The sequence below is a fragment of the Phanerochaete carnosa genome, assembly GCF_000300595.1.
Source record: "Phanerochaete carnosa HHB-10118-sp unplaced genomic scaffold PHACAscaffold_5, whole genome shotgun sequence".
NCBI lineage: Eukaryota > Fungi > Basidiomycota > Agaricomycetes > Polyporales > Phanerochaetaceae > Phanerochaete > Phanerochaete carnosa.
Window position 1 is genome coordinate 3,335,842 of NW_006767632.1, and position 19,848 is coordinate 3,355,689.

The following is a 19,848-nucleotide window of genomic DNA, read 5'->3' on the forward strand; positions in this document are numbered from 1 at the left end:
CAACCTCAGCGGAGTGCACGCGTCGCAGTAGACGCCCGTACATAGCTTGCTCTCCTACCACCAGCTGGGTTCTGGCTCCGGCATCTGCTTTGTCAAGAGCAAGTGTCTTCACGACTTTCTGCAGCTGTTCAAGGTCTTCCGCTGCGCTTTAATTGGTGACGCGCCAACTACGCGAGATTGCGTGGCTCTGGAATACTCTGGCTGCCTACCCGGACTTCTCTACATGCCATAAGACGATGCTCCCCGTACTGTTCCTTTTGGCTCTTTCTTTCGCAGGACTACAAGCAAACGCAATATGGCCCTTTCCTCCGAAACGGTTCAGTGGGAATTCGATGTTGAGTGCGGGTGCGATGGGCTTGGACTCTAATGATAGGGTCATTGCGTATGGTGACTTCAACGGGGACCAGTTGTATGTTCATCAAGCAGATTGGAGCGTGAACGCCTGATTTTTATTGCATCTAGCCTAGATCTAATTGCCATAGGACCCGACCAGCAAGAGTTGGCAGTGTACATCTGGGATCACGGTACGCGACCCTCGCTCCTTCCGCGCACTATGCGCTGAAGTTCGGGTAGAGGGCTACACCTTCGTGAAGTCTAACACATTCAGGCACCGCCAGAAAGTTCTGAACGTCGTTCCGGGAGACTTCACACAAGATGGCAAGCTGGATATGCTTGTGATGGGCCAAGACCGCGGCCAAGTGTCGCTCCAAGTATACGCCGCCCTACCTCAGGGAGGCTTCAGTAAGTGACCGTGATGTTTCTTGCTCGTACAGGATCAGTGATACTATATTTTTACGCACAGACCTAGACCCAATCTCAGCCCCCGCTTCAGCACAAGCACAACCTATACCCATGGACATGAACGGGAATCTCAGGATCGACCTCTTCGGGACCATCCCGTCAGCATCATCTGACGGGGAGTTCAGAGTCTGGCAGAACGCCTGGGACGCCTCTCAGCCCGCTTCTATGTTCAACTTGTATGTAGCACGCCTGCCGCTGTACGTAGGACATTCTATTCAATATCTCCGCGTTTTCTTGCAGAACCGATCCGCACTTTGGTGATGCGCGATGCAAACTTTCCAATCCCCATAGCAATGCTGCCGTAGACTTGAATGGAGACTGTTTAGCTGGTGAAGGCCTTGAGGTTGCAAAGAGTTTTCCTGAGCTTATCCTGCTGTAGATCTGTTCCTCCTTTGCGATAACGGCCGCGACAAACAATTCCAGATATGGGTGAACAACAAGGATGACGGCTTTTCTCTCGCTCAAGTCGGGAACTTCCCTCGAGGATTCCAAACGGTGTCATTTGCCGACATTGGTAAGCACATCATTCCCTCCGCAAACCGAAAGTCTAACGGCCAAGTAGACCGCGACGGAACCATCGATATGCTCTTCATCACCTGCGACTCTGTCTCGTCATCCACGGGTATCGGCTCGGGGTGTGCAATCAACATCGCTTACAACAAGCAGCTGCCGCTCTGTGCATCTGCGACGACGCCTAGCATGAAGAACGGCCGACGCGTGTGCCGGCAGCCGCAGGAGCTGTGCGTCGCCGACCCGGACTTCCAGTTCAACCTGAACGAAGACGCAGACAACCCTGAATTTGTGCGCACGCCCGTGGCGTCCATCTTCCCTGGACAGTCACCGTCACTGCTCGTGCTCGACACGTCTGTGAACCCTGCAGTGCCGCTGCCTATTAAGCTGGGCGATGCGAATCACGATGGGTTCCCCGACATGCTAGCGGTCGTAGCATCCGGCCCGGGGTATAACAGCGACAGGACGCCGATGCTCGCGTTCAGTGTGCCGTGCGCGAAGGGCGTGCCTGGGTGTGCGGCCAACGGCAAGGGGCGTAGAGGATGGAGCGTCCTCAAAAAGGGAGCGGAGGTGTTGAGCGGCATCAAGGATGCCAAGGGCATCGCGTTCTTGGATTTGGACGAAGACGTGAGTCGTGAATCCACGTGCCTGTGCAATGCGACTGATTTTGATTGCCTGCAGGGTACTTTGGACATCATGGTCCAAAGGACGGATCGTCAGGGTGAAGGTAACATTGTTTTCGTCCAGAACAATTTCTATTATGATGCGTTCTTCCTGAAAGCCATTGGTGGGCACTTCTACGAACCCATTACTCAACCCGTACTAACCGAATGCTGTAGTACTCAATGGCGCCTGCGGATCTACTCTATGCACTGCGCCCAATTCCAGCCTGAAATACCATGTACGTGCTGCTGAATATCGTTATCACGTTCTATGTATGGTCAATATAACATCTCCAGCCCTTCGGGATCAGTTATTCTGGCGCAACCTACAAGTACACCGTTCTAGACACTTCAGGCAGGAGATCCGCAGCAGCAGGTGCGTTGATCCTATCCCACAGCCGCAACCGCGAGTTAACATCATCCGCCTAGCCGCCCAGCTTCCGCAGACTGGCTACCAGAGCCTCCTCACTCCGTATTCCTACTTCGGCCTGGGCCGCACGAACAACTACATCGAGAATCTCTTTGTCGGGTCGACGCTGCACAGCGACGAACACTTCATTAACATGGAGGGTGTCATCCCGAACTCGAAGGTCGTCATTATCCCGCCCATCGAACGTGACGGCTTGTGGAGGAAGGAGCTGTACCTAAGGCCAGGCGAGTGGATCGTCTGGGTCACCGTTGCGGTGGTCGGTGCAGCCATCATCCTGGCAATCATAACGTTCGTACTACACTTAAACGAGAAGGTAAGACTCGCAGCATTCACGAAGAGATATACCTGGCTCACCGCTGGTATTTACAGCGAGAAGACGAACTGGAGCGGAGACGAGCGTCGCACCACATTAATTTCGATGCCCTGTGAAAGTGAAGATACTTTGTGGATACAGATCTCCTGTCATCATATTCTACACTTGGTGTGACATTAGCTCACAAGCTTGTATAGTCTTATTTTCTTCTAGCAATACATCCCCGCGCTCTACAATTCCAACTCGCCTCACGCAAGGAGCTTCCATTGCGTATGCCTCTCCTCTCCACCAAGCCGTTGCACCCGCCCCTCGGCCTCGAGTTTCTCCAGGTGCTGGTTCACGCTCTGCGCCGCAGGCTCCCAGAGCCCCTGGGGGTAACGCGCATAGATGTTCTGCACGAGTGTCCACGTTGTCCAGGCATTGTCCTCGAGAGGCGGAGTGCGTATCGCCTGCAGGACCTGGTTCTCACGTTCGACGCGGTGCTGAAGGTACAGCTCGACGTGACCATGCGGCACGGTGGGGCCGTGCCCGGGATAGAGCGTGTCGTACCGCCGCGCGATACCCGTACCATTGAGCACAGCGAGTTTGCGCAGGCTCGCCATGTACTGCCCGAGATCCTCGAAGACGGTGCTGCTCTGCCCGAGCACGGTGTCGGCCGTGAAGAGCGCGCGGTCGGCGTCGAAGAAGAGGCAGAGCGAGTCGGGAGTGTGACCTGGCGTGTGCACGACCTCGAGGAACATGCCTTTAGTTTTCGTGCCTGCGTCGGCGGCAGTGACGGGGAGGGTCTGGCCCTCGTGTAGATCGTGTAGCACGCTGCCTGAGGCGTTCAGTGCGAAGGAACCTTGGGGAAGTGTCTCCAGCACAGCGCTGAGTTTCGGCGTCATAAGGGGGAGCTTGTGCACTCGGGGAGCAAGGAAGGCGATATCTGGGTTCTTACTAGTCCAACGACGTCGAAGTAGAGCAAGTACAGAGGGAAGACCGTCTGTGTGATCGTGGTGTCTGTGAGTGAGAATGATGTCGCCTATCTCTGGGACATTTGGATCGTTGGAAGGCGAGCCGAGAGCTTCATCGAGTATGGGGATGTAAGCATCCCGCCCTTCACCTGTGTCAATGAGGACATACGGGCTCGTCTGGCCGACGAGGTACGTATTGGTTCCTACGACCACGTCAGCCCGCCAACCAAATGGTCACGAGGGGGTAGTCGTACCCTGTAGTGTAAAATTTCCTGGGTTCTGAACCAGCAATTAGCTTGTTGAATGTTCATTTCACTTGGGCTGTACCTGTCCCAGAAGCCTCACAACGTTCTTACTCAGCTGTTGAGTGGTTAGCTCCACTTCAGAGCCTCAGAATGCGAGCTATTCACATACTCTGGTAATTGGCGGGAAACTCGGCAAAGCTGACATCTCGAGAGGTTGTCGGTGTTCTGTCACTAGTCTCTTGGACTAAACTCTTGCGTATTTATCGCCCCAATGGACGCTGCATCGGTGCAGGAAAGAGTCCGGACGCTCATTGAGAATCACAGTGAGGGAATTTCCATAGACAGGCAAAATCAGGACAATCAATGAACTCGCCAGAATTTGCACTGTTATAAACCAGATGAGGAAAACTACTGCGCCCGATAGCCGCCGCTCTCCGAAAGCTTGTCAAATTGGTTGGTGTTCCCCTCCACCTTGCACAGTGGCCACGATGGCGACCGCGACCATGAGCCCGACTGCATCTATGGACGTGGATGCTTCACTTCAAAAGAGGAAGAGGTGTGCATGCAACTGTGATGGTTATGTGGCATGCAAATTAACGGTTACATCCAGGTCTCCTTCACCGGAGAGCTCTGACGCTCCTCCATATACACGTCGCAGGTCGGCATCTCCACCACCCAGGACTCGATTGGTTGAGGTTCCCAAAGTCCAGGATGCTGACCCCGAGCGGCGCGCAGAACGAGAGCGTGCGCTGGCTGCCCGTGTTGCAGCCATGGAGTTGGAGAAGCTGGAGAAGGGCGAAGACAAGGGCAAGGGGAAGGAGAGGGAGAAGGACCTCGATGCAAGAGCAGAGTTCGCCAAGCTCACGAACACCCGCTCTGGCGGCGTGTACATGCCGCCTGCCCGCCTTCGTGCTCTTCAAGAAGCCGCTGCCAAGGACAAGACCAGCGCAGAATACCAGCGACTCTCGTGGGATGCGCTGCGCAAGTCTATCACCGGTATTGTCAATCGAGTCAACGTTCTGAACATCAAAAACGTCCTCCCCGAACTGTTTCAGGAGAATCTTATTCATGGTCGTGGGCTGTTTGCTAGGAGCATCATGAAGGCTCAAGCTGCCAGTTTGCCCTTCACACCCGTATTCGCTGCTCTCGTCGCTGTCATCAACACGAAGCTGCCTCAGGTGGGAGAGCTGGTGGTCACCCGTTTGATCAGTCAGTTCAGGAGGTCATTCAAGCGTAATGACAAGGTGCGAACTCCACTTTTGCGGGATGTCATCTGTTTCCACTGACAACGTACTATAGACTGTATGTCATTCTACCACTACCTTCGTCGCCCACCTCGTGAACCAGCAAGTCGCTCACGAGATTCTCGCTCTTCAAATCCTGATCCTTCTGCTTGAACGCCCTACCGACGACTCCATCGAAATCGCTGTCGGCTTTATGCGCGAAGTTGGTGCATTCCTCACGGAGAACTCACCCAAAGCCAACGCTTCCGTCTTCGAGCGCTTTCGTGCTGTGCTCAACGAGGGTGCCATTAGCCACCGTGTACAGTACATGATCGAAGTCCTCATGCAGGTTCGGAAGGACAAGTTCAAGGACAATCCCATTATCCCCGAAGGCTTAGACTTGGTCGAGGAGGATGAGCAGATCACTCACCAGGTCTCTCTTGAGGACGAACTTCAGGTCCAGGAAGGTCTCAACATTTTCAAGCTGGACCCGAACTACTTGGAGAACGAAGAGAAGTATAAAGCCATCAAGGCTGAAATTTTAGGCGAAGACGATGAAGACGACGAGTCCGGTTCTGAAGAGGAGTCCGAAGAGGACTCTGACCAGGAGGAAGCTGTTGAGGAGAAGGAGGGCATCGAAGACAGGACCGAGACCAACTTGGTCAATCTTCGACGTGTCATCTACTTGACCATCATGAACGCGCTGAACTACGAGGAAGCCGTCCACAAGTTGCTGAAGGTGCAACTGAAGGAGGGCCAAGAGGTATGTTACTATGACTGGATGCTCATGTGAGGTAACTAACGCATAACTCACGTAGATCGAGTTGTGCAAAATGATCATCGAATGTTGCTCGCAGGAACGATCGTACTCGACGTTCTACGGTTTAATTGGAGAGCGTTTCTGCAAGCTGAACCGGGTTTGGAACGAATCATTCGAGCTCGCTTTCACGGACTACTATACCACTATTCACCGATACGAAACAAATCGTCTCCGGAACATCGCTCGTTTCTTCGGCCATCTCTTCTGCACCGACTCCATCTCATGGGGCGTCATGGAATGCGTTAGGCTCGCCGAAGATGATACGACTTCCAGCAGCCGTATCTTCCTGAAGATCATGCTCCAGGAGATGACGGAGTCCATGGGCCTGAAGATGGTTGCGGAGCGCTTCAAGGACGACGAGATCCGGAGGGTGTGCAATAGCATGTTCCCCATGGACAACCCGAAGGACACCCGGTTCGCCATCAACTATTTCACAAGTATTGGTCTTGGTGTCGTGACAGAGGAGATGCGTGAGCATCTGAAGGTACGTGGTCAATCCATGCTCATGTATATCGCGAGTGCCTGACTGCTCCTCTAGAATGCGCCGAGAATCATAATGGAGCAGCGCAGGGCTATGCTCGAGAACGAATCTTCATCTTCTGACGCAACAGACTCGGATTCGGACTCGGACTCGGACACCGACTCTAGTTCCGACTCGGACTCGTCCCCCAGCGATACCGATTCTGACGACTCCCGACGCTCCAACCGCCGCCGCCGCTCGCCCTCACGAAACGGCCGCGGACGTGACGATCCGCCGTCCCCACCGCCTCGTTCCGGCCGCCGCTCACCCTCGCCGCCTCACCGTCGACCTGACGACGACCGCAACAGGCGCAGGGACGACCGGGACCGTGATCGGGACCGCGATGATGACCGGTACAGGTCGCGCAGAGACTCGCCGCCGCCCCGCCGACGGGACCATAGCCCGGACCGCAGAGACCGCGAGCGCAGCCGCCACCGCTCGCCTATGCGTTCGCCGTCGCCACCGCCGAGAGCACGCCGCGACAGGTCTCGCTCGCGTTCAGTTACGCCGCCGCGCCGTCGAGAGGGCGGGCGAGATGGTTACGACAGGAAGGATAGACCCCGGGATGACTACCGCGAGCGCAAGAGGTATTCGAAGTCGCCGTCTCGCGACCGGTATGGTGGTCGTGACTCGAGGCGGTGAGGCTGCTCCTGTATAATTACTGTAGGCGTATCTTGAGCCATCTGCTTATCGGTGGTACAGTTAGCGCTTTCTATCATGTGCATACTTTCTCGTGATATCTGCTAACTTCGCGGTTCGTTCTAACCAGAAGATGTCATTCTCGCCACTGTGTTTCAGAGATAGAGCTGCATCGTGAAAGTCCCTGGTGAGGTTTCCCCGTTGGAGATGCAACGTCCCTCAGATGTTCCTCAAACAACATATGGGTCCCTGAACAACCTAAGTCAGCTTGCCTGTGAGGTCGTACTCTTGAATTTAGGACTGAGTCCACTAGCAGACGCAAGTGCACCCCATATGGCAAAGTCCCGGTCTCCACACGCATCTCAGTGTCGGCAGTCACCTCCGACCCGAGATTAACTTCCTCATGCGGAGCTAATACAGGCGGGATTTCTCGCAGAAGATGACAGCTGGCATGCTTGAGGGAATAAGCCATATCATTATAGCGCATAATTTACAGAAACAATGACAAGTCTATCGCATAGGGCTATACTGGTTAGTAACCTCGAGAATCGGAGAGAGAAAACTGAAAAGCGAATATGAGTTTCAGCGTCATAGTAAACAGCGTTAGTAGGCATCCATAACGCATCTTGCATATCTATTTATGATGATGCAAACCCTTCGCCTCTGCGGCGATCTGCCAAGGCGTGACCAAGACCATCGCCTCAGCCGCCTTAACATGCTGGAAAAACGGAAGGGCCTGGCCATCACGTTCGATGATGTAGATACGCGAATGAGTCCGCGGCGCGAGCTCTGAAAGTGAGACGGGGCTCTGGATCTGTCCCTGAATTTCGAGGTTGCGGAACTTGCGAAGGAGGCTTGTCACGACGTTCTGTTCCTAGAACAGGTCATCGTCAACAGGGGATCATATTGAGAAGGAGAGGCACGCACTGTTGGCTGCAGCTCGTCCCAGTCATGTCCCGAAAGGTGGTCCTGCTGATAGTGCAGCTTGCACCGGCCGTAGTACTTGAGGCTGGACAGGTTCCCGGCGTGCCGGTAGAAGAGGAAGAAGGGCTCACCGCCGAAGGTGGTCGATAGCGCGTAGGCCCACAAGGAGGACGTGATGATAAAGGCACTCTTCTTGCCACGTTGCTCATTCTTGACGATTCGGTCGGCGGCCAGGGCCCCTTCTGGAGAGACGATAACAAGACGTTTGACATCCCCGTGGATCGTGGGTTTGTGCATCTGATCAAGGAAGTCAGAAATATGTTAGAACAAAGAAAACGCGAGTTAGATACTCGCCTTCTGGTCGTAAACCTCGAGGTCCTCCGCAACATTAGCATAATCCGTGCGCTGGACCCACCCGTGTTGTGCGTCGTCGAGATAGCCCTTCAATGCACAGCTACTAAAGCTGTGTCGGAGGACGACGTTCACAAGACTCAGCTCTTGTGCAGATCTTCCCTGGTGTTCTGTCTGGTTAGCACCCAGTTCCATGGCGTTCAGCGCCAGGAACAACCTCTGCACAGCTGATTCCTGGAGTGTCGGCTTGGACTTGTTATCCTGGCGACTGCCTTCACCGAAGAGGACGTGCGTCCCGGATGCTTTGAGGCTTCGCGGCTGGTGCAGCTGTCGCGGCTGCCCAGGCTGGGATATCCACATAGTCTTCTGCTATGAGCGTCAGCGGAGAGTGGTTTATAACGGCTACATGGGTACGCACCAGTTTCTGGGGCGACCTGGTATATGGTTTCTTGTCCTGCTTGACAGGAGCCGTGGGCGAGACCGCGCTTGAACTTGTGTCGCGAGGCATAGTCGGAGGAGAGCTGGGCAGGTGTTGTGAGTGAAGAGCTGCGTGACGCGAGTCAAGCTTCTTCTGAGCCGTTGTACTTATACTCACACCACAATAGGCCACAAGGGTCGCACCAAAGGAGGCCACGTTATCTTTAGTGATGGGTAGACACGGAAGAGTGGGAGTGAGTCTTCGGCTGCGTACGCAAAACATTGTTCCAAAGGCGAGGTGTACACCTCGAGGCGACCGGGTGAAGCTAGCTGCGGACTGGCTAGTGATTTCAGGGTGTCAAATGCGGCCGCGCCATTCGTATTGCTCCATCCTGTCTCATCGGCGCCCGGCTCCTGGTTCGGCTGCAAGTCCCAAAGGCGGCATTGAGCTTCTGGTACCAAAAGCTTTGTTTTCGCACAAACATGTCTACCAAATTAACGGTCACGACTCGGCGCAAGTTGATGGTAGTGGCGTGATGCGAGGACAAACGGGATGCCTGGGCCCATAGTGTCGCTTTCTGGGGGATGGGAATCTCAAGCCGATCATCGATGGAACCCACGAACAAAAGCGCGTACATACCACGCAGAAACGATGGGTGTGCCACTCATTCGGCAGCCGGACTGGAGAGCGGCGGTGCGCTGATAAGTTAACCTTGCCCGTATACGCCCAGCTCCATCCTGAACCATGGCTTCCCGCCGTTAATTTCAAGGACAGACCAACCTGTAACAAAATTTTCATGCAGTGCTGAGTCGTGAGCAATCTGGGAGGCCAGTCAGGGTATAAAGTATTTATACGCGTGTAAGCTCGTGGAGATACCTTGATAGTAGTAAGCAACTTCTTGTTATGCACACAAAGCGTTGCTTCTGGATTCTACGAGTCTGTGCACAGCACGAAGAATTGTATCACTCGAATTCAGCGCATACGCAAGCAATTCATTCACGAAGACTTACTAGATATCACTTGCCAGCGAGAGACAAGTGAGAGATCTCATGTGCACAGAGGCAAAGCTTTCCGGAACGTGTACACCCGCGCTGTTGCTTTTTTTTGTCGACAGTGTTGTAGCGAGATGTTCGCCTGTGCCATTCTAAGGACAAAAAGTGGTCATAAGAATATACACCGCAGCCAGCTGAGATCCGACGGGCCCAGAGTTTGATGATATCCAGCCCATGTCCATCTACAAGGTGTCCCAACAAGTCACTAGTCACTGGTTGCATGAAGGGCGAGAGTTGCAGCAGTGCTGCGGGCCTCGATGGTGACTATCTTCAAGTTCAACTTCAGGCACAGATGATGAGTTGAAGAAGTGAATGACCTGGCAAGCAGATGCTATTTACCAATACCAAGCGAACAGCTCTTTCGCAAGATGTTTTCTGAGTGCTGGATAAGCGATGAGAGACTTGTGCGCTGAAGGCGAGCTGTGAGGAAAAAGAAAGAAAAAAGAAAGAAAAGAAGGTTTGCAAGGGGCACGGCCCATCCGCGCGAACAGACGACTCGTCCTTGTCTCCGACGACTAACTCGGTGTGTCCTGCAGGTTGCGGAATTGCTTCCCTGGCCAGTCAAGGACAGACTCTCCCGAACCAAATCCACGGCTTACGCCGCGGGCGGTAAACGGGGCACCAAGTTTTCTGGAGGGGACGGTCTTGAACCAGCGCACAGACGGGGAAATCCGTTGGAGCGTTAGACCACCTCACATTCCCGGTTTAGGGCCGTTACAGCCACTGCACCATTGTACCACGCATACAAGATGTGGTTTTGAGTATATAACACATCTTTTTGTGCGTGTTGCATTTTGCGCTGACCACAATAATTGCACATTCATTGACGTGGCAAATGTCTCGAAGAGGTCGAAAACACGAGAATTACAACAAAGACCAAGTATCGCTATGTACAGAGAAATCCGATGATCCTGGCATCGTCCACACAGCCCTACGTCTAACAGCACTTGCTCCCCGACTGCGCTTGCGGATCGACGCTCGGTGTCACAAGGATATTGTCGCCAGTTGAGGGCTTGATCGGGTCAGCCGACTGCTCAAGGGACTTGCTCGACACGATCCGGTAGATATCTACCCAATGGCGTCAGCACACGAGTGTGCGCGGCACAGGAAGCGCAAGGACTAACCAGTCAGGATAGTCTGGAAGGCAGACTCGACGTTCGAGGCGTCCAGCGCCGAAGTCTCGATGAACGACAGTCCGTTCTCCGACGAAAATGCCTTGGCCTCGTCTGTGGGCACCGCCCGGAGGTGTTTCAGATCGCTTTTGTTGCCGACGAGCATGATCACAATGTTCTGGTCTGCGTGATCCCGGAGCTCCTTCAGCCATCGCGTGACGTTGCTGTATGTCTGGTGTTTCGAGATGTCGTACACGAGCAGCGCACCGACCGCACCGCGGTAGTACGCAGACGTGATCGCGCGATAACGTTCCTGGCCAGCTGCAGGAGCGAGTCCAGGGCCCTGGGTCAATCGCAGCAGAGATAATGAGGACGATGGGGCACGCACCGGTATCCCAAATCTGCGCCTTCACAGTCTTGCCATCGATAGCCAGTGAGCGTGTCGCAAACTCGACACCGATTGTTGATTTGGACTCGAGATTGAATTCGTTCCGCGTGAATCGCGAGAGAACTGTCGGTGCGTAGAGACGACCCGCCAAATACGAGCGCAGCAAGGGATACAGATAAGACAGAAAAGGAATCTGGTAAGCGGCGCTGTGCATAATCTCATGGCAGTGTTGGGCACATACGGTTACTAGGCGTCGATGGCGGTCGTGAGCATATGATGAACAAGAGTGTATGCAGACATGACAACGTACGATTTGCCGACACCCGAATCTCCAATCAGGACGACCTACAAAGGCAGGCCGACGACGTCAGTTCTGCCTGATATAATGCACCCTGTAGCACCCAGGGTAATAAAGGAAGCCCTATGGAGGTAGCACACACCTTGAAGAGAAAGTCGAAGTTGCTCTGTTCTGCCATTGCGCTTCAGTCGGTTTGTACAGCAGGTGACGTGCTTTCGGTGTTTATGCGGTGGTCGTATGCAGGCAGATCCGTCGTAGAAGCTGTATATGTACAGGCAAGTTCGTGAGAAGGCAAGGAGAGACGGGCGTCGAAAGAAGTATGTGAGCGACGTTGGAGGCAGTGGTGATGAGTGTGAGGCTCTGGCGGACGCCAGGTCGCTCGCTTGGCGGAGTTCGAATTCGTTTCCTTCCCCACAGCCGAGCACTGCTCCCGAGTACACCGTTCCCTCTCTCTGTCGCGTATAAAAAGTACGTATGTGGAATCCAGAGGTGCGTCCCGCAAAAATGACAAGTTTGGGGTTTTCAAACAGGATTTATTCTACACGGAAGGTTAGGTTTATTATACCAAAATGGACGGTCGGGTGATCTCGACGCTATTGATGAATTAAGTACTCTCCTTACAACAGACAAACTAGGGTCTTGTTTGACTAAGGGTCGTTCGCTTCCTGTATGCGAGGTCTGTCTGTTTCGTGTAGCGCAATTTCGCAATGACTAACTAGTACAACCTCAGATTTGATCAGAGTAGGGATGCTGCGCTGCTTTCGGCGTGCCGTCGGTATCGCGCGCTGACGGAGCAGCGAGCAAGGTAATAGCATCCATATGACTGCACGCGATACTCGCAGTGCGCACAGTGGGAATCTAGACTGCTGCATCACAACCCCCTAATCAATACAAACCAGAGTTTTCCTGTTGTACCCATTGTTTTCGGGGCGAACAGCGGCTGTCCCTGAGCTCACAATATTGCTTAGGTCCCATCGCTCCATGTAAGTATTTTTTTACTTGAAGGGCAAGCCTCCCCAGAGTTATTACGCCCGGTACGGGTAGTTTCGCTAAACAAGGTCTCACATTACTCGTTGCACGAGGTACCGGCTCTTGGATATGGCGCAGGTGGGCCTGTACCATGCCCAGACATCACTGCAGCATCAATGCACGACTGTCTCTCCGATCAACCCATGGCAGTCTGGGTCACAGGGTGGTTTTTTCCGCGAACGATTCCTTATGCTCCGTGTTCCGAGATGGCAACGCCTGCAGCCGTATCTGATCTTGAGTCGCAATGAGGCACACTCTGGTGTATCAAAACTCGTGCCTGTGGCTATGCGCATTGAGCGGATGGCAGGATATCTAGTAGTGATAGCAGGTTACGACGGAAGAATAGCGCGGATGCCTGAAGAATAGTTATCGTGGAAACTGAGAACTATGGAGGAAGTGGGTGTCAACATATCGCCATCGTACAAAGAGAAGTAATATCGACGGGATCGTCACGTCCTGACATTGCAATGCTCAGATATGTACGAATCAATATACCTCCTGAGACTCTCGCATGTCAGCACCTCAACTTCCATCTGTGGCACAGACGAAGTGGCTGTGTGCGGCAAGGCTGGGAGATCGTTGCGGTTCTGCGCATGCACGAGGTCCATCAACCCCAGCACAAAGTCACGCAGCTCGTCATCAAAGTACCGGAGCACGCTGTACAGACCGGATAGTCCGCGGCTTGCCATCGCCTTCCGCCGACTTTCGACGGTGCCTGCGTCGGAGTTGCCAAAGTCAGTGTTAAGTGCGTCCTCGATGACCTCCTGGTGGGACACGTCCCAGCCGCTTTGAGGGTACATTGATATCTCATAGGCTCGCTGATACAAGGAGTATGTGGCGACCCATATCAGGGACTCAAGATCGTGGTGGATGTGGTGGACGGTACCGGTAGGTTGACTACTCCTTGGAGCGTGGCTCGCAGCTTTCAAGTTCTTGAGCGTCTCAAGGGCTGCAAACCACGTAGTGATAGGCGGTAACTATATCGTGTAATAAGCGGTGTGCTCGCGGTCTATACGTACTCTGAATGATGACTCACTCTCAACGGAGGAGCTACGATAAGCGATTCGGAGGGGCCACGGTCCAAATTATTGATTTTTCGACCAAGATCCTTATGGCACGGATCCAAATCGATCATTTAAATATGATCTGTTCTTTTTGCATCTGTAATCCCGTCCTTGAACATGACGGTGGATGGATTGATATCTCCATGAAGAGCATTATGTTTTCCTAGGACTGAAAGCACTATATGGCAGAGCATTGAGACTTGCTGGGGTACAATATAACATATAGCTTACTTTCCACCGCTCGCACCAACGCCGATAGGAAATGATGCGGGTCGCCAGGAGGATACATCCACAGGGGATCACCATCAATAAATGGGATCCTGTGTGGAGGCGGAGCATTGCTCGCTGCTGGCAAAGCTATTGGAGAGATTAGATCACAAGATGACAAAATGTTGGCTTCATCGTGTTGTTGGCCTTTGCCTCGTAGAGTCCCAGGGTTTCCCATACGACGAAGGAATTTGGGTGGAGATGCGAGGTGCAAAGCCTAGGGATATCGAACTGCCTCAACCCTACCTATACCCAGAGCCAGCTTATAAGAGGGCAGAGTGCGGCTTCTCTTTTGGGGTCACTGGGACTTTATGCTGTCCCAGCGCCGGAGTCCTAGTCTCACCCGGGCCATGCTCGAAAGCAAACAAGCAAACAAGGACGACTGCCAAATGCGGACCGAAGGCGTCCTATCAAACCCTCTATCAGTCACGTGCTCCCGCCTTCCCGCGGGATGCCCGCGCTCCCAAAAGCGCTCCCCTCAGGCTCCTTCCTTGCCCTTGCCTCTCTCGCCGCCGTCAGACGTGTCATCCACGATGTCGATCCTCTTCGAGCCTGTAGCAGAATTTTATCGTGCCGTGTTGAACCCGATGCAGCCGTTCAGCAGCCTCGCCGGCATGCCCATCACCCTGCTCGATATTGCAGCATGCTTCCGGCTGTGTCTGGTGCTGCGCCAGGTTCGCGAGCAGCTCCGGGCGAAGCACGACGAGCGTGTCCAGGCCGCAGCTGAAATTAGGAAGGTCGAGGAGAGGTCGTTTGTGCGGGAGGCTCTCGCGACGTTGCTTGTCATATACGGCGGAGAAGCAATCACTGGTACGTCTCTCGCCACTGGTCCACAAGCTAGTGCTTACTGCGTCGCAGCACCCTACCTCCAGCAGACTCCCTCGTTCATGCTTTCCGGAGCCATTCCTATCCTCTACGTCGTGACACAGGGCTGGGTAGAGTTCATGCAGAACGTCCCTGAGCTATCCATGAGCAGCGAGCTCCCGCTCGCGCTTCTTGACGGTCTTACGCGCGCATACCTGCTTTGTAATCTCATCCCCCCCGCAGTCGTTTCACACTCGTCGCCCACCATCGCGAACTCCCCGTGGACACTGCTTCTCACGTCCCTCGTACGTAGATGTTTATCCTGATGTTTGTGCGTTTGCTCACCCTGCTTCGTGGTGCAGGTAACGGCCAACGGAGGCTTCCTGCTCATCAACATGTTCAACTTCCTTCAACCCTACCCGCTCACGCTTTCGACGCCTCCGGAGGTTCTCCCGTACGGCTGGACGACCACCGACATTTGGGTCGCACCAATCATCACCGCCCTCTACGCTACGCTGACGCACGCGCAGCCCTACTGGACCGGGTTGCACTACTCTGCACTGGGCTGGATTGGCGGGGCTTCCGTCGGTGAGGACGGAGTCGGGAGTGTCGAACCCGTGGACCCAGAGATCGCGCGTGCGGTATGCGCCGTCATCCTCGCCGGGCTGTTCTCCGTCAGAACGTACAAGATATTCGCGGTCGCTGAGAAGAAGCCCGCTGTGAAAGCGCCGTCGGAGAAGGTGAAGACGCAGTAATCAGGCAATGCGGTACAGGAGTTCGAAGGAACGGCTAATACACGACTTATGATCGATTCTTGGATTATGGATTGTATATCACTGCTCTTGTATCTAGGATACTAGATGGAAATGCGTTGCTGCCCGAAAGGGCAACTTCGCCCAGGCAAGGTCTTTCGAAGAGTGCTGGCAAAGTGCGCCCATACTGATGCTTTACTGTTGGTTTTTATTCTCTAGGATCCCAAGCACGTGAAACCGCCGGCAAGTGATTTACCATCTTGGCAGGAGGCATCTATTCCCATCTTTACTACATGCTGTACATCCCCGCCGAGCAAGACGACGTCCGTCTCTACGTCCTCGAAGTGCGTGACCATCTGAGGAGACGGACAGCCAGACTCAGAGACCGCAAGGTGTTTCTTTCCCAGGTGCGGACAGACAGGGTCGAGTTGTTTGACGAGAGCGTCGAGGAACGCCGTGCGGCCCTGCGCGGTCGCGTTGCACTCTTCTAGTGCCAGGGAAAGCCACAGTCGAAGCTACGCCACAGCTCGAGTTACGAATGGGACGGGGAGTAAAGATCTTCCTGTGGCCCTCGATGCTAAACATTTAGCGAAAGCCCCGGATAATCGAGTGCTCGGCCTCCGCGAGTTGTGCGAGGATGTCGTCGTACGCGTTGAGCGGGCGCATGCTCGCTAGGACCTTTGCACCTTCCAAAGCCGTGCCTACCAGCACAACTTTCCTGGCACATAGCAAGAGGTATGCTCACCGAGTCCGATTCCTGTGCCGATCTTTCCGAGCTGCCCCAGCACGCAAAATTCGACAGGTGTGTGGCAAGTCGATACATTATACATGCGGTGGCAAGCGCAAGACTCCTCCGACGACAAATTGTAATATACCTACTTCCTGGTCCCGTAGACATGGGTACTCACATTCTTTTTCTCAAGTGCAGCCGCATAGGTGAGACTGCAGACATCCTCACCAATGATGAGGCTAGTTCGTCGCTGGAGGATCAAGGTAAACGTGTGGATAATCACTCTACAACAATAGTTGATACTTCTCTGGCAGGTACACAAGAGACGGCCCGCACGGGCCTCAGTTAGACCTGGATCTGTGCACGTCGCTCTTAATCCGTCGTCCACAAGCACACTCATACTCCCGTTTGTTCGTACGCTCTTCAGGGAGCTCTTCTCTCGACGTGCAGAGCACGTACGAACACTCTTATTCACGGCTGTTCGCGCCAACAGCCTTGCCGACATCACAGGACTCGATCAGACTCTACACTCGTACATGCCACCTGACTCGAGCACCAGACTTCGTCTGGCTTGGGGTGGCTTTGGACCCGCGAGAGCCGTAACACCTGAAGAACGCAATGCCTTCGTGACTGGAAGCCATGCCCCTGCTGTATGCTCGTGGACGACTCTACTTCCACCCCGATGGCGATTCGGACCTATCTATCCCGTGGGATGCCTGTGCTGAGGTGCACGGCTGTAGATAGTCTCGTGGTGAATTGCATTGTACTGAATGGCTGGCAGGTAAGAGGTCGGAGCGGTCTTGCCAACGATGATGTTCTACTAGACCTTCACGGATGGTCATAATAAACCGAGGAAAGCGTCCCACAGAGGTCGTCGTATGCGTTCTCCGTCTCAGTATCAATCACCCAGAGGCATGCGCCCAACTTCTGTACATGTATCGCACAAGTTTGGTTACATATATGTATAATGAATAAGGTAGACCCAGAACACTTTTCCTATGTGGCTGTCTTGAAAGCAATCCCGACGAGAAAAAACAGGACAAAGACATGGATGCTGTACGTGTAGGGTTGGGCCACAGCAATAATCATCATCTGCATGAGGCTGACAGACGGTTCAGAGCTTGGGCAACGCGAGCCGGGACGGAAGCTCCAACATGTCAAGCAAGTTGCTTAGCCCTCCTTACAGAACACCAGCAGAATACTACAGCACACAGTCGGAAAGCGCAGCGTGGTCATCGCCTCCAGTCTGGAGCACACTGAGTCTTGCCAAATAGGCATATGAAACCTGATATAGGTCTGATACTTGACGCCGATCGGTGACTCAGATTCTTTAAAATACCAGCAGCGAGAACACCCAGCTCCCGTCGACTTTTCAACCTCGCTCACCTGTGCGAGCCCAGCAGGGTTGTTGATTGGATAGAGATATTAATGCTGGCGACAGTAAGTTCTCTGCTGCGTCCCGGACAACACGGCTCACTACCACTGCACTAGGCTGCCTCGGATGTGCAATGCGAAAATGCTGAGCCAAGCGATTCGTTGGGCCGCTACCACGACATCGCACATGGTGAGGATCTGACTGAAAGCAGTTATCAGAGCGCTGACAAGGGTGAAGGCGGCGTTGCCAGTGACCTGGATGGCCCTTGCGACGAGATGAGGACCGTAGACAAGTCGTTGGAACCGGAAGATATTGGCCGCGTGTTCCCTCGCGAAATCGTCGACATTATCATCGATCAACTTGGGCAGCCGGAGTCTCTCGATGTCTTGCGACAGTGCTGCCTAGTCTGCTGGGCTTGGGTTCCTCGGGTGCGACACCACCTCTTTAGGCGCGTCGCGATCCGCATCAAAAAAAGACGTAACGACCGCGGCTCGCCACAGGATGCTCTGCTCGAATTTTCCGCTTTCCTGGCCCAAGCTCCCCCTTCAGTAACGCGTAGTATACGTGCGCTGAAGATATCGGGCGGCCGACCGATAGCGGCGGTGTCTCTTACATCTATTCGGAACGTGGCCGTCAGACTACCTTCCCTGCACACCCTCCATATCTCTTCCGTACAGCTTGTTGGTCGCATCGAACATCAGGACACAGTTCACTCCTTCACAACCCTGCGGCTGGATACCTTTGTGATGGTTGAGAGATTCCTCGACCTCCTCTTAATCGTCTCCAACCCGATAGCACTCGAAATACCCTCATATGCAGTCGGTATCGGCAACGTTGCAGAAAATGTTAGCGCTTATGCGAAGCAGTCACCACCGGTATGCATACGCCTGCGAAGTTTGACGCTTATGACAGAGTGTATGAACTCTCTATTCGCGGGTCTTCTTCTTCCCATGTTATCGGAGAACATGCTGACCAGTCTCTCCTTGCGGTGCGTTGTCACCGATGGACAAGTGAATACGGAAGACGTAGGCAAGCTCATCCGTCACGCTCGCCTAACGCTTGAACGTTTGAGTCTAAATTTGGGTTTTACGCGGGACGATGAAGGTGCGTGTGCGGATGATCACTCGTTACAGCAATAGCTGATGCTTCTGTGACAGGTACACATGGGACAGTCACACAAGAGGCAGCTCGCACGGGACTCAACTTGGATCTGTGCACATCGCTCGTCTCGATTGACCTCGATCTATCGTCCACAAGCACATTCATACTCTTGTTCGTTCGTACACTCTTCAGAGAGCTCTTTTCTCGACGACCAGGGCATGCAGAGACACTCCGGTTCATAGTTGTTCGCGCCGACAGCCTTGACGACATCACAGGACTCGACCAGACTCTACACTTGTACATGCCACCCGGCTCGAGCACCAGGGTTCGTCTGGCCTGGCGTATTCGTGAAAGTGCGAGACACATAAAACCTGAGGACCGCGATGCCTTTGTGGAGGCTATGCCCCTGCTGCATGGTCGCGGGCGGCTCTACTTCCACCCCGATGGCGATTCAGACCCGTCTGTTCCGTGGGATGCATGTGTTGAGGTGGGCTTGTAAGTAGTCTCGTGGTTAATCCTATTGCAGTGAATGGTTGGCAGGTAAGAGGTCGGAATGGTCTTGCCGATTATGAATGGCGAGGGATGCTGACTTGCTCCTCATAGGTCTCAATGGGTGCCCATAATAATCCGAGGAAGACGTCCCGCGGAGGTCGTTGTACCCGTTCTTCGTCTCGGTATCGATCACACAGAAGCGTGCCAACTTCTGTACATTTATCGCACAAGTTTGGTTGTGTAATGGTATCATATGTGTATAATAAGAAGACTGCACCCACTCTATGAGACGGCAATAGAACTCACCGCTGGTCATGCTAAAAACCTTGAGTCATGTGGCGACATCGACATGCGCCCATGACACTCATGAGCCCAGTGTTGTAGTTTAACTTTCTCGCGATGCAACACACGCACGGCCAACGCGGAGGTTTTAATACACCAGCAGCGAGAATATGCATCTTCTACTAACTTTTCAGCCTCAATTACCCGTACTCACCCAGCGTGGAAGGGGATTCAGCGCAAACGCTAAATACTCGGCCGACGGTCGCCGCTACACTTACTTGTTGCCTTCACTC

At 53.8% G+C, this 19,848-nt stretch overlaps 7 protein-coding genes across 7 annotated transcripts; 4 read left to right on the top strand and 3 right to left on the bottom strand.

The window, feature by feature from the left end:
* Positions 1-87: 87 nt before the first annotated feature.
* On the top strand, positions 88-4,123 carry PHACADRAFT_257056 (uncharacterized protein). Its single transcript, XM_007396272.1, has 15 exons — positions 88-409; positions 463-524; positions 574-741; positions 803-977; positions 1,042-1,130; positions 1,181-1,315; positions 1,364-1,938; positions 1,993-2,098; positions 2,151-2,212; positions 2,271-2,349; positions 2,403-2,716; positions 2,773-3,872; positions 3,924-3,948; positions 3,997-4,029; positions 4,084-4,123. Exons 1-12 carry the CDS (start codon positions 237-239, stop codon positions 2,830-2,832), a joined length of 1,998 nt encoding a protein of 665 aa, XP_007396334.1. The 5' UTR covers positions 88-236; the 3' UTR covers positions 2,833-3,872; positions 3,924-3,948; positions 3,997-4,029; positions 4,084-4,123.
* A 363-nt stretch (positions 4,124-4,486) lies between these two features.
* PHACADRAFT_145057 (uncharacterized protein) lies at positions 4,487-7,287 on the top strand. Its single transcript, XM_007396273.1, has 4 exons — positions 4,487-5,158; positions 5,214-5,900; positions 5,956-6,441; positions 6,496-7,287. The coding sequence occupies exons 1-4, from the start codon at positions 4,685-4,687 to the stop codon at positions 7,117-7,119; spliced, it is 2,271 nt and encodes a 756-aa protein (XP_007396335.1). The 5' UTR covers positions 4,487-4,684; the 3' UTR covers positions 7,120-7,287.
* A 1,090-nt stretch (positions 7,288-8,377) lies between these two features.
* PHACADRAFT_257060 (uncharacterized protein) lies at positions 8,378-8,753 on the bottom strand (the record flags this gene model as incomplete). Its single annotated transcript, XM_007396274.1, has 1 exon — positions 8,378-8,753. A coding segment is annotated over one exon (371 nt), but the record flags the coding sequence as incomplete, so codon positions are not given.
* A 1,906-nt stretch (positions 8,754-10,659) lies between these two features.
* Positions 10,660-11,989, bottom strand: PHACADRAFT_257063 (uncharacterized protein). The gene is made up of 6 exons (XM_007396275.1): positions 11,802-11,989; positions 11,672-11,706; positions 11,603-11,607; positions 11,362-11,484; positions 10,986-11,294; positions 10,660-10,929 (listed from the first exon to the last, which is right to left on the bottom strand). The coding sequence occupies exons 1-6, from the start codon at positions 11,835-11,837 to the stop codon at positions 10,799-10,801; spliced, it is 639 nt and encodes a 212-aa protein (XP_007396337.1). The 5' UTR covers positions 11,838-11,989; the 3' UTR covers positions 10,660-10,798.
* Positions 11,990-13,137: 1,148 nt separating this feature from the next.
* Positions 13,138-13,823, bottom strand: PHACADRAFT_29005 (uncharacterized protein; the record flags this gene model as incomplete). Its single annotated transcript, XM_007395194.1, has 2 exons — positions 13,138-13,665; positions 13,725-13,823. The coding sequence occupies 2 exons, from the start codon at positions 13,821-13,823 to the stop codon at positions 13,138-13,140; spliced, it is 627 nt and encodes a 208-aa protein (XP_007395256.1).
* A 705-nt stretch (positions 13,824-14,528) lies between these two features.
* Positions 14,529-15,729, top strand: PHACADRAFT_257064 (uncharacterized protein). Its single transcript, XM_007396276.1, has 3 exons — positions 14,529-14,829; positions 14,878-15,128; positions 15,186-15,729. Exons 1-3 carry the CDS (start codon positions 14,634-14,636, stop codon positions 15,576-15,578), a joined length of 840 nt encoding a protein of 279 aa, XP_007396338.1. The 5' UTR covers positions 14,529-14,633; the 3' UTR covers positions 15,579-15,729.
* A 2,067-nt stretch (positions 15,730-17,796) lies between these two features.
* On the top strand, positions 17,797-19,556 carry PHACADRAFT_257069 (uncharacterized protein). The gene is made up of 4 exons (XM_007396277.1): positions 17,797-17,869; positions 17,918-18,784; positions 18,838-19,321; positions 19,385-19,556. Exons 2-3 carry the CDS (start codon positions 17,956-17,958, stop codon positions 19,278-19,280), a joined length of 1,272 nt encoding a protein of 423 aa, XP_007396339.1. The 5' UTR covers positions 17,797-17,869; positions 17,918-17,955; the 3' UTR covers positions 19,281-19,321; positions 19,385-19,556.
* Positions 19,557-19,848: the final 292 nt, after the last annotated feature.